Source organism: Arvicanthis niloticus, chromosome 13 (genome assembly GCF_011762505.2).
Source record: "Arvicanthis niloticus isolate mArvNil1 chromosome 13, mArvNil1.pat.X, whole genome shotgun sequence".
Lineage (NCBI taxonomy): Eukaryota > Metazoa > Chordata > Mammalia > Rodentia > Muridae > Arvicanthis > Arvicanthis niloticus.
Window position 1 is genome coordinate 13,053,322 of NC_047670.1, and position 13,889 is coordinate 13,067,210.

The 13,889-nt window shown below is 43.3% G+C and overlaps 1 protein-coding gene across 1 annotated transcript; it reads right to left on the bottom strand.

Annotated features, from left to right (window-relative positions):
* Window positions 1-4,757: 4,757 nt before the first annotated feature.
* Tspyl5 (TSPY like 5) lies at window positions 4,758-8,639 on the bottom strand. Its single transcript, XM_034517135.2, has one exon. It carries the CDS (start codon window positions 8,557-8,559, stop codon window positions 7,330-7,332), a length of 1,230 nt encoding a protein of 409 aa, XP_034373026.1. The 5' UTR covers window positions 8,560-8,639; the 3' UTR covers window positions 4,758-7,329.
* Window positions 8,640-13,889: the final 5,250 nt, after the last annotated feature.

Sequence of the window (13,889 nt, forward strand, 5' to 3'; positions counted from 1 at the left end):
TGTTAATTTGGGTCACCAGGCTTTATGAGTCTTTTAATGAGATAATTATTACAGTGCAGACAATGAAAATGGTTGTTTTTTTTTTAAGCTACGAGTTGTCACATAGACAGAAGAACAAGATGGGCAATCTGGAGCCGAGAAGCAGAGCTAACACAAGGCTGGAGTCATGGCAAAAGGGAGTCTGCAGAAGTGAGTTGTGAGCCTGAATAGTTAAGGATTTTAAAAGCGAAACTGAACATGCTAAGGGCAAACAGAGAAACGCCATGGGCTGGTAGCTGGTGTTCTGTGTTTTCTGCTGCCTGGACACTTGAAGAAAAGGGCTCCATGCTGTGAGTAGCTCTCCAAGGCTGAGGATGTGAGGGTAAGAGTGCAGAAAAGCTTTTCTAAATGTTCAAAGACCAGATGAATTTAGCAAAGCATTTCCAGGACTGATTCTAAAACGTCACCTTGGGTCAATGCATCTTTCCGCAGAACAGCTAAGCTAAAGGAGGACGCCAAAGGCAAGGCTAATTTGCTAGGTGTCTTAGTCAGGGTTTTACTGTTGTGAACAGACACTGTGACCAAGGCAGTTCTTATAAGGGACATTTAATTGGGGCTGGCTTACCGGTTCAGAGGGTCAGTCCATTATCAGCATGGCAGCATCCAGGCAAACGTGGTCCTGGAGGAGCACAGAGTTCTTTATCCAAAGGAAAACAGGAGCAGACTGTCCTTAGGCAGCTAGGAGGAGGGTTTCAAAGCCAATCCCCACAGTGACACACCTCCTTCAGTAAGGCCATACCTCCTCCAAATAGTAGCACTCCCTGGGCCAAGCATATTTAAACCACCACAGGGATTTTTGTAGCATGGCCTTTTATTTTCCTGTCCTTCCTTATAGCATAACATAAACCTACCACATACCAAAATAATAATAAGTTAAGAAATCAAAATAAAAATAAAGTTAAGAGAAGCCAGGAATGGTGGCTCACAACTGTAATCCCAGGACTCAGAAGGCTAAGGCAGGAGGATCACCTTGAGTTAAAAACTAGCCTTGATTAGGCTAAAGAGTCAGATACTACCTTTAAAAAAAGAAAGAAAGAAAGAAAAGAAAAGAGAAAAAAATCCAATAATGGAGGGGGTTAGAGGGGAATTTTTGTAATAATACTTGAAGCTGAAAGAGTCCAAGGGACACTCCGTGTGAGGAGAATGACCATATAAGGCCCTCACACCCCAAACTGTGAAAGGCCTGAGATGCAGAAGGCCCACTAGCCCTTTCCTTAACACATTGATCTAAGACACTCGAAAGTCTCATGCAGGAAAAAAAATGGGTGTCGGGGGAGGATAAAGGAGCAGAACTCACAGTCCTAGGTGAAAGCAAGACTGAGGCCTGGGGGCAGAAAAACTGGGAGCTGTATTTACCTACAACTCTAAGGTCCATACATAGGCAGCAAAGAAAGAATGAGCCCACCAGGCAGATGAATCTTGCACAGAGGAAGGAGAGAGAGAGAGAGAGAGAGAGAGAGAGAGAGAGAGAGAGAGAGAGAGAGAGAGAGAGACAGAGACAGAGACACTACAGTTTGAACACAGATTCATTTTCCTGAAGTACAAACATAGTGGCAATGTTAAGAGTGTAGGGACTTTAAGGGTAAGGTCTACCAGAGTATCATGGACTCTGATAACCTTGGGAAGGAGTTGAGATAGTTCCCTGCTTGGTTCTTAAAAGAGTTGTGATATGCCTGATGCCTGACACTCCCTAGCTCACACTTTATCATGTGATTTCTCTCTCATATACCTCCCACCATGTTGCCACCTGCCATAATGAGAAGTAGACAGAATGAGTTGTACCAGAGCCTCCAAAACTATAAGCAAAAGAACTTTTGCTCTTACAAGAGTATCCAGCCTCAAGTATTCCACTATAGTAACAGAAAATCGATAGATAGAAGATAGATAGAATGTTGTAAGTGGGCCAGCTGGAAAATATAGGCTCTGCACCTGGGCAGGAACATATGCCTCATTAGATGGGACCCAGATAGAATACCATGAGGATTCTGCATAAATTCTAATTGTAGAAGCCTGCCTGGAAAAAACAAGTAGCTCCCTATTCATTCTACACTCTAGGTATTGGCCAGTAGAAAATACTCTGAGTTATTCGCCTACTGGTCTATTCACAATAGCCAGAAAAGGAACTAATCCAGATATACATCAACAGATGAATGGATAATGCAAATTTGGTACATATACACAATGGAATTTTATTCAACCATAAAGAAAATTGAAATTTGCAGAAAATAGGTGGATCTGATTGTGCAGGGTAATTCAGACTCATAAAAACAAAACACACCAAGTTCTTTCTTTTCTTTCTTACATGGATCCTAGCTTGTATACATGTGTGCATAGTGGTGGCTGAAAATATGGATAAAACCTAAAATATCTAGATAGGACAGCATCAGATAAAAAAAGAGAGAGAGAGATGCTGAAGGGGACCACAAGAATAGATGAGGCATTAGGAGAAAAAGAGAATGAGGGACTTACCAGGGGGATTAGAGAGACAGTGATGGGGCCGATGGGGGAGAATTGAATACAACACTCATTTTTAAAATGTTTAAAGAAATACTCTGGGTTTTAATTACACTGATAAGAATGGCCCAGATGGTGAAGACGCCTGCCACCAAGCCTGACAACCTGAGTTCAATGCCCAAGACACAGGTGGCGGAAGGCGAGACCCAATTCTGACAAGTTTGACAATTCTGACTCTCACACCTGGCATGGTACACTCACACCCACACATACACACAAAATAAGCAACTGTGGTTTTCAATTACTTGAAAATATTCAAGTGCAGGAAATCTGCATAAAGATTCTCATTCTCCACTCATCTTTGGAGACATACTGCAGGCAGGCTGTATTTTCCTGAGTCAACAGTCAGCTCGAGCCCCAGAGTTGCTGCCCCTAACCTACACACAGCCAGCGCAACTTCCTGCCCAAGCACCAGCTCCTCATTTCATAAGGTCTCTAAGCATCAGACTGGGTTTGTCATCCTTATACTAGAAATATTTTTGTTCCCAAATCTATCTCTATAAATAGTTGAAAGTAGGTGAGAACATATTCTGATAATTGACTTACATTTAAGAGCTGTAAAAACGGCTGTGGGTTTTTCAACCAGATTACATTTAATGCTGAGATCTGAGCCGAATGATTTTCTAAGCTTTCTTTTTATCCTATTTCCTTGTCACACACCTTATAAAAGCATGGAAAGAATTATGCTAAACCCCATAAGGTACTGTAAAAGTACCAGGAACATGATAAGAAGCCTTGGATACTATGCAAAGCATGTTCATTGTACAATCGTGTCAACTAGATAATGTTCTTATACCACTACCACATTCACACAGAATACCTAATTCCCAGCACCTCAGACTATCCAGAGACTATCTTTTAAAGGGTAATGGAAGTTAAAGTCATTAGGGTGGACCACAGTTATGTATGGCTTGCTTCCTAGGAAGACTAGTTATGACATAAGACACACACATACTAAAAAAAAAAAAAAAAAAGGCCATGTGAACACAAAGAATTCTGTAGCCAAGGAAAGATGCCCACAGAAGAAACCCTGGCAACCCTTAATCTTGAACATCTGGCTTTCATTACTTTCTTTAGCTTTGTAGCCTCTAGTCTGTGGTACTTTGCACTGGAAGAAAGCTATTATAGATGTACATATGAAACAATCAACATACTTAATACATTTACCCACAATTATTTGTTCATCCATCACTGCAGCACCTACTATGCTCCAAACACTGCCTGTCCATGTATGCAGCATCTTTACCTTCATGTTTATCTCTTTATCACATTTGTATTTGCTATATGGGGGATGGGCACACAGTGGCACGCATACGAAAGTCAGAGGAGTTGGTTCTCTGCTTCACCTATGTGGGTTCCATGGCTCAAACTCAGGTTCTTAGGCTTAGCAAGAACCTTTTCCTAGGGAGCCACCGAGCCAGCCCCTAATGCTGCTTTCTTGTCAGTTAAAAATCAAGCTCTTTTTCTAATCATATTCTGTGGTGTTTGGTCACCACTGAGGATGGCTTCTGTAGGAAATTTTCCTTTCTCTGGATGTGAAAGAAGCAGCATCAGAGCCTGACTCTGAAGACACTATGTTGATTTAGCTGGAAAGCCTTTGGAGTTATTTGTGACTGGGCCAATCACTTTCCTCATTCTCAGATGGTCTTTGTGTGAAGCTGAGAGGTATTTTTAAAATCTGTTAATTCTAACATGCAACCATGGTTGAACACTATTATTCTAGTTTGAATGGACTTAAAAACATTTTTTTCAGTTTTTTTTTTTTTTAGTTCTTTGAAGGGCCTCTATGGTCACCTCAGTTGTAACTCAAAGTACAGTCCATTTGTCGCCAGCAAGTAATCACCTGAAAGCTTGTTACAGAGTCCTGGTTCTGCCTGACTACTAAATCAAAATTCCCTTCACAGGCTTCGCCACATAATTCAAATTCACTACAAGATGTTAGAAATACTGAATTCCCATAAGAAGTGCCTGAAAAAATTCATTCTAAACAAGACTAGTTGCTTTCTCTAGAGCCACACAAGGTATCAGGCTCTGGAAAGGGTCTGGGGAGCAAGACTTTAAGTATTCTTGTGTAACTGGTCAGGCAAAGGCCTGAGGCCTGGGATCTGCTTACTTAGGCTAGTTTACACCACTCACTCCTTGCTTCTGCTCAGCTCCCGCTTCATAACCCTCCAATTATTACTTTGTAATAGTAAACGGAAAGGTGACACAAGAATTTTTTTATTTTTTTCCATTGTACATGCATACTTGCAAGAATTTATGCCACTTAGGAACAGGGAAATAATCACATTATTACCAGGATATCAAATTATCAACTACAATAACCAGTGAAAAGATTATATTGTATTGGATTATTTTCACAGAACACAGCAGCTCTAGTAGTCCACACAGGTCTCTATGTTACGTGGAAGAAAAGGTCTCACGTGCCTTTTCAAAAGGGTCATAGGCAGATTTACAACAGAATGGTCTCTTCTTTTGTAGCTGTGGCACACGTCACCCAGTGCCCCAGTCTCCCAAAGCACATCCAGATGCACTGGCATACTACCTTGGACTTACACTAAAGATGCAGGAGGAAGAAGCTACAGATGGCATTGGGTTGCTCATTGCTTCTAGGTAGAAAGCACACAGGGTCCCCGGGGACCACTCCTATTTTTGTAAATTTACATAATAAAGAGCAAAAGCAAACTTATAGTGCTCTTATTTTCCTCATTAGGCAAAAAACAAAAAGTGGTAAGATTTTACTTAGAGGCCAAATACACAGCGTTTAGCATAATCTTACACACACTAGGATGCACCTTCTATCCAATATAGTAACATTACTTTTGGTTTGTTTCTGTAATAAAAACAAACAAACAGAAACCTCCACTAATGATGATGAAGACTGCCCAGAACTCTGAATCCATCCTGCCCAGGCATCTTGTTTACAACAACCCCATTAACTCTCCCTTCCCAACCCTGAGTAAGGTCTCTTCTGTCACCTTCATCACTGAGAGACAGAACCACTATCTCTGCAGCTTCACAAGGCATTCCCATCAAGTTTTTACTGACCCACTCAATACCAGGTTCATACCTATCTTGCCCTGATTTCCTTGCCTATTATCTCCTTACCCCTAAGTAAAGGACACCTTCACAAAGGCTAGAATGAAGTTTTCCATACCAGAATGGTAACTGACTTAGAGTTTTACTTTCCATAGAACATAAGTCAGAACACAGGCAAACGTTGATAGAGAGGGTCCAGCTCAGCCTGAATACTCACCAGAAATATCTAGAACAGGTTCTGCCTGTCCTGTCCCCAGGAACACCTCAGGATTCTCTCATAGTGAGTACTTTTAGCCTAAAAAACAAAGACAGCAAAGGACTACTGAGAGGGAAAGCTGGGGACGGGGACTCCAGTGACATAGGCTACCAAGTGAGACAAAAGGAAGAAGCCTCTGGGTCTTAAAAAGGAACAGACAGAAGATACAAGAGACCACAACACTGCTGCCTTTCTAATTCTAGCAAATGCATACAACTTTAGAACTACAGAACAAGCCCAGAACCTATGTCTGACCATAGACTCTCTCGAGGCCTTCTGAATTTTCTTTACCGTATCTCAGCCTACTACATGAGTGTGCAAAGGAAACCCCTTTCTGCCTCCCTAGCTGTACGTAGAAAGTCTAGTTGATGATTTTTTTTTCTTGTCCATGCTGTGATGCTATTTTAAAAGGCTGGGAGAGGGTTCACAAGGAGAGGAGGAAGTTCAGAGGTAGGTTGATAGGGAAGGAGGCTAAGTTGCATGGAGGTGTGAAGTAAACACGGGCATAGAAATGAAGCATCTCTCTTCCTCAGCATCCTTTCTTGTCCCTTCTTAGCAAGGAATAAAGAATAAGGAAAATGGCACAGATACCCAGTTGATAAACCTGTGGTCCAAAGCTCTACCCTTCTCAGGGCTCACAACATGAGAGCAACAAGCATACATTCACAAATACCAGGCTGCCCACCAGTCTGACAACCAGTAGGTTTCCTAAAGTCTGGGGAAGGTACATTTGTAGCTCATGCGCTGGGAAGGTGCCTAGGTCCATAGGCAGTTCTTGAGGTCTTTGAAAAACAAGATGGAGCCGATAACATTGACCTAGCCAAAAGTCAATGGACTGACTGCGACCAGGCACGGCCAGACTTTGATGAAAGTTCACTAGTAGACTGTCTCCAAGGCAAGAAGACACGCACGATGTGAACAGAACATACTCCTGTTTGCCCTTGTCCTCATCCACACCCAGTGGTTTGCTGGACCCTAGGTTGAAGTTGGAAATAAAATAGGAAGAGCCTTGGTTGATGTCTCCATATCCACAGAATACAATCACTGGCTGCATTTTGAGATGGCAATGGAAAATCTTGCCATTGATAACATGCATGGCTAAAATGGACACAAAGCCCAGCTGACTGGCCATGAAGTCGCGCAACTTGAATATCCATCTGGACAATGACTCAGAATGTCCTCGTGAAAGATAAGTGGGAAGGGCCAGAGCTAAGAACAGGGACTGGATAGTATAGAGAAAAGCTGCATACATCAGAAGTGATTGATACACAAGCAGTAAGCGTCACACACGAACACTGTTGTGACAAGGTGAGGCCATAGGGAAGCGAAGAATATTATCACAAATGTCACATTCTTGAAGATAAGTCCAAAGTGGCTACTGTGTACGTAAGACGGTATAACAGAAGGCAGGCAGACAACCAAACCCACGTGGTTAGCCTAAGGAGTCCAGCAGCAGGTGGTAGGGAGATCCGTGCTCTGGATCAGTTGGGCTGCCTCACTGGAGGCTCGGGGCGCTCAGCTGGCTGTTTTGCTGGACCTGGCCTTTCTTCCTTTCCTTTCTCTCCACGGGCTTCTTCGCTGATCAGGTAGTACTGTAGAGGATTGGGCCACAGGTCTTCATTGATTATCTCAACAATCTTGTCAGACTCAATAGAGCTGTGGTTCGAAAACCATCCAAAGAAGCTACCGTTGTTTTCGGGGTTTTCCTTGCTTAGGGACTGTAGATCATGACCTGGGAGCCACTGGATTGGAGCTGAGCGAGACACCACTTGACCGGATGGACCACACCCATATTCCTTGATGAGCACCTTATTTTGGAAATAGGGGTTTCGGCTAAAGTAGAACTTGATTTTGTAGCCCAATCTGGCAAGGCCAAGCTCTTCCACCTCCAGTCTGTTCAAATAGCTCAATACCTCCTTATCTTTGGTATTCAGAAAAGTTGACAGCTGGGGATGGTTCTGAAAAGCTTGCCCCCAGAACCCCGGGATGCTCTGAATGAGGAGGTTCCGGCGCTCTAAGTGGTGAAGTCGCAACTGGCCAAACTTGCGGGAAAGCCTGAGATACGCCCTGTCGGCCTGTGCATTCATGGTCTCCAGCTTTAGCTGGACCGTCTCCAGGGTATCCATGCTCCCTACTAGCATAGGGGTCCCTGACCCAGCATGCTTCTCTGTCACCTTTTTTTCCTCCCCCACTGGGGCAGCGGCGCAGGGCCCCGCAGAGCCCATCTTTGGCTTCCCACTGACTGTGGCCTGAGGTCCCCTCCCCGGGGCGCTCCGAGTGTCTGGGGCCTTTCTCCCGGGAACTCGCCGATTTCCAATGCGGGAGCCGCGTCGCAGCTTCGCCAAGGCTCCCACGGTTCCTACGAAGCAGGTGTCGCTGGTCAGGCGCTCGGCGAGGGCTGTGGCCCTCTCCAGGCTCGGATCAGGGGCCGCCAGCTCGCGCTCACCCGCAGCCCGAGCCCGCAGCGCCAGGCCGCAGTCCAGCGGGAGGCGGCAGGCCGCCTCTTCCCCGGGCTCGGCCGCTTCCGAGCCTCCCTGAGCAGCGCCGGCCTGCACCTGCGCGGCCGCGGCGTCTTCCTCGAGCTCCGGACTCTGCGGCCGCTTTTCGTCGTGCCAGGCGTCGTCCGCCGCGGTCCGGACCCGGGCTCTGGCCCGGCCTTTGCCCCGGCTTTTGGCGCGGGAAGACCTTCGACCCCTACTACGGCCGCTCATGGTTGCCAGAGGACAAGGCTTCTAAGCCGCCGTCAGCCCGGGGTCTCTACGGAGCTGGCCTCTCCATGGTAACCATGACGTCATCACGGCAGAAGCCACTGCGCCCAGTGATTGGCTCCGCTCAGCGGCTGCGCACCAGCCCACTCTCGCTTGCTGCACCCCCCCTCCCCCTTTAGTCTTATTTTGCTGTAAGAAAGTTAGTTTCTATCTGTCTTTGGCCTTGGTAGTGTTGCTGACTCATCCCCTACCATTGATAGCAAGCGTGTCCCTAGGGGTTCGTAAGACAAAGCCATTACTCATACAGTGAAATCATGAAGGCGCCCACTACCAGTCTCCATCAATTTTCTAAATATTCTTCCTCTTCGGTTATTTTCTATGACATCTCTCATAATTAATTGGTCATCGACATTTCTGCCTCATCACGTAATTATTCTACTGTAAGATTTGTCCCAGCAATTCAACTCTAGGGACTGTGAAGGCCAGAACCATAATGCTTATTTAAAATGACTTAGAAAGAAAAAAAAAAGTAATAGCAGCTAATATTACATAATCATACACACAAGGCATTTTACTGAATACTTCTTTTGCATTACCTCTATTCAGGAAGGAGATATTATTGTTCCCAGTTTCCTGATAAAACTGCAGCTGAAGAAGGGCTGGTGTTACAGTTCAGTGATAAAACAGTTCCTTGGCATATGGGCAGTCCTGGATTCAGTCCTTGGGAGGAGGAAGAGCCAGAGCAGGAGAGAAGGAGGGAGATACTAAGGAACATTCCGGAGACTTTACAGATAAGGAAAAGAAGCCTTGGCCTGACTGTTACCATGCTACCACAATCTATTGGCCCTTTACAAATGTCTGTGGTGAGTCCTAAGAAAAGCTGTTCAGCATGTTAACAGATTCCAGACTCTGCCTAGGCCTAAGTCCCCCAGCTGCCTCAGGCCTACACAGAGTTAGTTGGACTGTGAATCTCATTCCAGAGCCAGAAAAAACAGTCCTGAGTCCAAGCTCCTGTAATTGGGGCAGGACACACATAGAAGGTTTGTGAGGCAGAGGGTTTACAGGAGTAGTGGGGGAAGGGGCCAGAGAAACTTTTCATAGCCTACAAAGAAGCAGCCAGACAACCTGGCTGGCACTCCTAGAGAAACCTCAGATCCTATAGCTGGGCTACAGGACTGTGAGTACTGATGGAATCCATGGGCAGTGTGAAGAGAAACTTTCTGAGTGGACCTTCCAGAGAAGAACAGAGAAGTAAGCCTAGCAGTCAGGCAGGACATAGAAGCTTGCTCAAGGTGCAGAACTACTAGATCAGAAACTAAATGTTAACAAGCTCTCTGGTGGCTTTTTTTACACATTAAATTTTAAGTGTCAAAGCCGGGGTAGGGGAGGTTACTCTGAAACTAGTTTAAACCAACCCAATACATGTGAGTCCTAACTTTCTCAAAAGGCCTGCAGTCGTCTCAAGGCTCCAGGTCTGACAGGTTTCCCCTCTAACCTTCTGTTCTATGCTTTCTCCAATACTCTGGTCTCCTGCCTCAGAATCTTTATGTTAGTGCCTCCTTCTTTTTTAAATGCTCAGTCTCCCCACATGTGATCTGAGCCCCTTTACACTTAAATTTGTCACTATTAAACCCATCGTATCTGAAGTTGCCAACTCTTTACCATTTATGCAGCTTTTGTCCCCCATAGTACCTACCTATCAATGTCCTGCACTCTGCCAGTAGTTTGAGGGGGATTACATATAATCTTTAAAGTATATACATTTATTTGGTGGGTGTGTGTGTGTGTGTGTGTGTGTGTTAGTGTACACAGTGCAGGTGTGGAAGTCAGAAGACAATATGGAGGAGAAGGCTCTCTCCCTTCACCTTGTTGAGTCTGAGTCTTTCTTATTGTTTTTATTTCTCTGTGTACTCTGCTGGCTGGCCAGAGCTTCTGGACATTTCTCCTGTCTCTGCCTCCCACCTCACCATAGGCATACTGAGATTGCAGATGCAGAGCAAGCCACTGCACTGTCTGGTGGTGTTGTTTGTTTGTGTTTATGTGTGCTCCATGGATCGGACTCAGGTGGTCAGGCTAGCACAGCTGCGTCATCTCAGGGCCCCATGGCTTATTGTTTATTTGTCTCCTCTCCAAGATGTCATCTCCATGAACGAAAGGTCTCTGTTGCATTCACTATATCTTCAGTGTCTGCATACAAATGGCACTTAATCATTATTGATTCAAAAGAATCCTTTTAAGCAGAGTTTTTAAAGAGAGTTTTTAGCTGATGTTTTAAAGTCAAGATATTTCCTTTTCTCCACAGAATCAAAGCTATTGGTAAGAGCTATATTCCTAAATCAACTTGTGGGAACATATTAAACTCTACGTTTGACCAAAAATCTCTTTTGTTACAGAGTATTTCTCAGGGACAATGTGTAAGTGAAATTCCAGAGTGACAGAAGAAAATTTTTAGTTGAGAAAATTGCTATTTGACTAATAGGGATTAGTAGGTTCAAAGAGCACCTTAAATTCTTGTTGAAGGCCCTTCCTAACCACTGCTTTGCCATGCTTCTCCTGGTCAGCTCAGACTACCTTAAGCAGTCCTGACCTGCATCTCACAAGGGGACTAGCTCAGTGTACTACTTGTTCAGCAGTGAGACAACACTCTTTTCCCAGTTCTATCACAGAATTACTTCCTAAACTGGATAATCATAGTTTGCACTCTGTAAATCTCAGATAAATAAAAAGTGAGCTGAAGCAGCTGATATCCCTCTACAAATTGGGGATATCACTTCTCTGAGCATTTGAGGCTTAAGACATCTCCGTTGTCAAGAGTCATAATCCAGCTTCATATCTGCATCACATAACTCACTAGAGGCTAAGCCACTGCAGAATTAGCGGCAGCCAGGCCAATGCAAACAGAGTTTAGTGTACAATCTACCCTGAGCCTTGTCTCATACTGTCAAATAGATAAGCATCAGGTAAGCAGAGTAAATAAGAGACTAGCACCCTTTACGGAAATACTCTGGCCCAGGTCACCAGCTTTTCCATTTAAAAGGCTAGTCTACTGTGATGGACTGAGTTTTCCTCCCAGATGTTACTATCAGATTTTATGCGATTGAAGCTTAGGTTCCTACTTAGATAGGTAACTGTGTTAAAGGGACTATGAATCTTTTTTTACTTTTATCCATTGAAGCACCAAGCATGGAGCCTTTACGTTAAGAGAATTGCTATTTAATTAGTCCAAAGATCACCTTACTAATAATTATGGTGAAAGTCCACATTTACTTGTACTTTATATGATGTCACATCTTAACTCATTTAATCCCCACAGCTGCCCTATGGGGCAGAAACAATTATTTCTCCCATTTGAAGACGGGCTGACTGCTATACAGACTGCTTCAGTAGCTTCTTTAAGGTTACACAGCCAGCAAGTGTTTTTCACGAAGGCACCTCAGCTTCAGCATCATACTATTCCGTAGTCCATGATGTCGAGTTACAGCTTGAAAGACTAACTGCTCCAGTATTCTAATTGCTCTTTTCCTCTCTAACAAGTATTTTCAAAATAATATTTATGCATGAATATCCATTAGGTTAACACATTCACAATACAATCATCAAGTAGGATTTAACAAACGTTGTGGTAATATTCTTGACATTGCAGTAATCAACATGAGTGAGTTTATTCTCAACAGCCAGTGATGGGAACACAGGACTTTGGTTTCTATTCTATTTGTGGTAAGCATTCTGTGACTATTATTAGAAAAATATAAGTTTATTATGTTTATCAAGGGCTCTAAAGATGCTATAACTTCTTCCTAAGTTACATTCATGCAATTCTTTTTATTATTGGCAAATATTTATTAGAAGCTTAAAAATAAGTCAAGATGGTATAACTAGGCTTTGCTTTTGTTTGAAAGCCTGGTTCCTTCTGTTTCTTTTAAAGTCAATTTTCCTCAAATCATAGAAATTAATGAACTTGGGAAAGGACACCCCAGCTGCCCAGTCTATTCCCCAGCCAAGGGAACAACATTCCCACAGTCTCACTAGCAGAGTTTCAGGATGACAGACTTGACATTTTTAGCAATGGAGTTTTTCTCTTTTTCCCTAAAGGGACACTGCAAGCCCCATTGGATGGCAGTGAGTACTGCATGTTGTGAGAAATTTTGCCAGCTAACCTCCAGATTCTAGAAGGGCATGGAAAGAATGCAGTGCCAAGGGAATACTTTCAAAGCCAAGGAAAGGAGAGAAAAATTTAACCTCTTATGGTAAATGTTCAAACTATCTGAACTTAAAATCTTTTTTTAAAAAATGTACCTAGCTTTTTCAGATTCCCCAAAGGCTAAAATCTGCAGTAGAACACCAAACTTATCTCACTCCAATCATGTAAACAACTGTAGAATATTTTAAAGTATTTCCATATGAGTTTTTCTTTCTTGGAATCTTTTCTTATTCTGTAACACCAACACTTTAAAAAGCTCTTTAGGCTAGAAAAGGGAAAATACCTAGGGAAAAAAAGATTTTTAAACTAAATGTATCAGTTTGAATTCCAAAATGGACCATGAGAAGGAAAGGCATAATAGCATTGAAACATATATACATACACATATGCATATATACATACTAATATATGTATGTTTATGTTTCAATGCTATTACATTATAAATAATGTGTATCTGTGTGTGTGTGTGTGTGTGTGTGTGTGTGTGTGTGTAGGTGTGTGTGTGTGATGGCTAGTTTTATGACGATTTGACACAAGCTAGAGTCATATTAAAGGAGAGAACTTTGGTTGAGAAAAAAATGCTTTCATAAGATCCAGCTGTAGAGCATTTTTTAAAATTAATGATTGATGTGGGAGGCCCCAGCCCATTGAGGGTGATGGCATCCATAGGCTAGTGGTCCTGGAAGAAAGCGTGCTGAGCAAGCCATGTGAAGCAAGTCAGTAAGCAGCACCCTCCATGGCCTCTGCATCAGCTTCTACCTTCAGGTTCCTGCCCTGTTTTTGAAATCCTGTCCTGTCTTCCTGTAGTGATGGACTAGAATGTAGAAGTGTAAGCCAAATACACTCTTTTCTCCCCAACTTGCTTTCAGTCACAGCGTTTCATCATAGCAACAGTAATCTATAACTAGAATAATATGTATATGTGTATATATGGTAAATTATAAATCATCTTCCTGAGATGCAAGTGCATAGAATTTGTAACATTTAAAATAGAAGGAGGTAGGCATGCTGTGAATTACGAGCCATTTCTTCATTGCACAAAGAGAAAGACCTTTATCCAGTCTGAGATTAAAGGGCTTGGAGGAGATCCAGAGACTGGGGAACTGAAACAGAATCTCAAAAAAGAAATTCA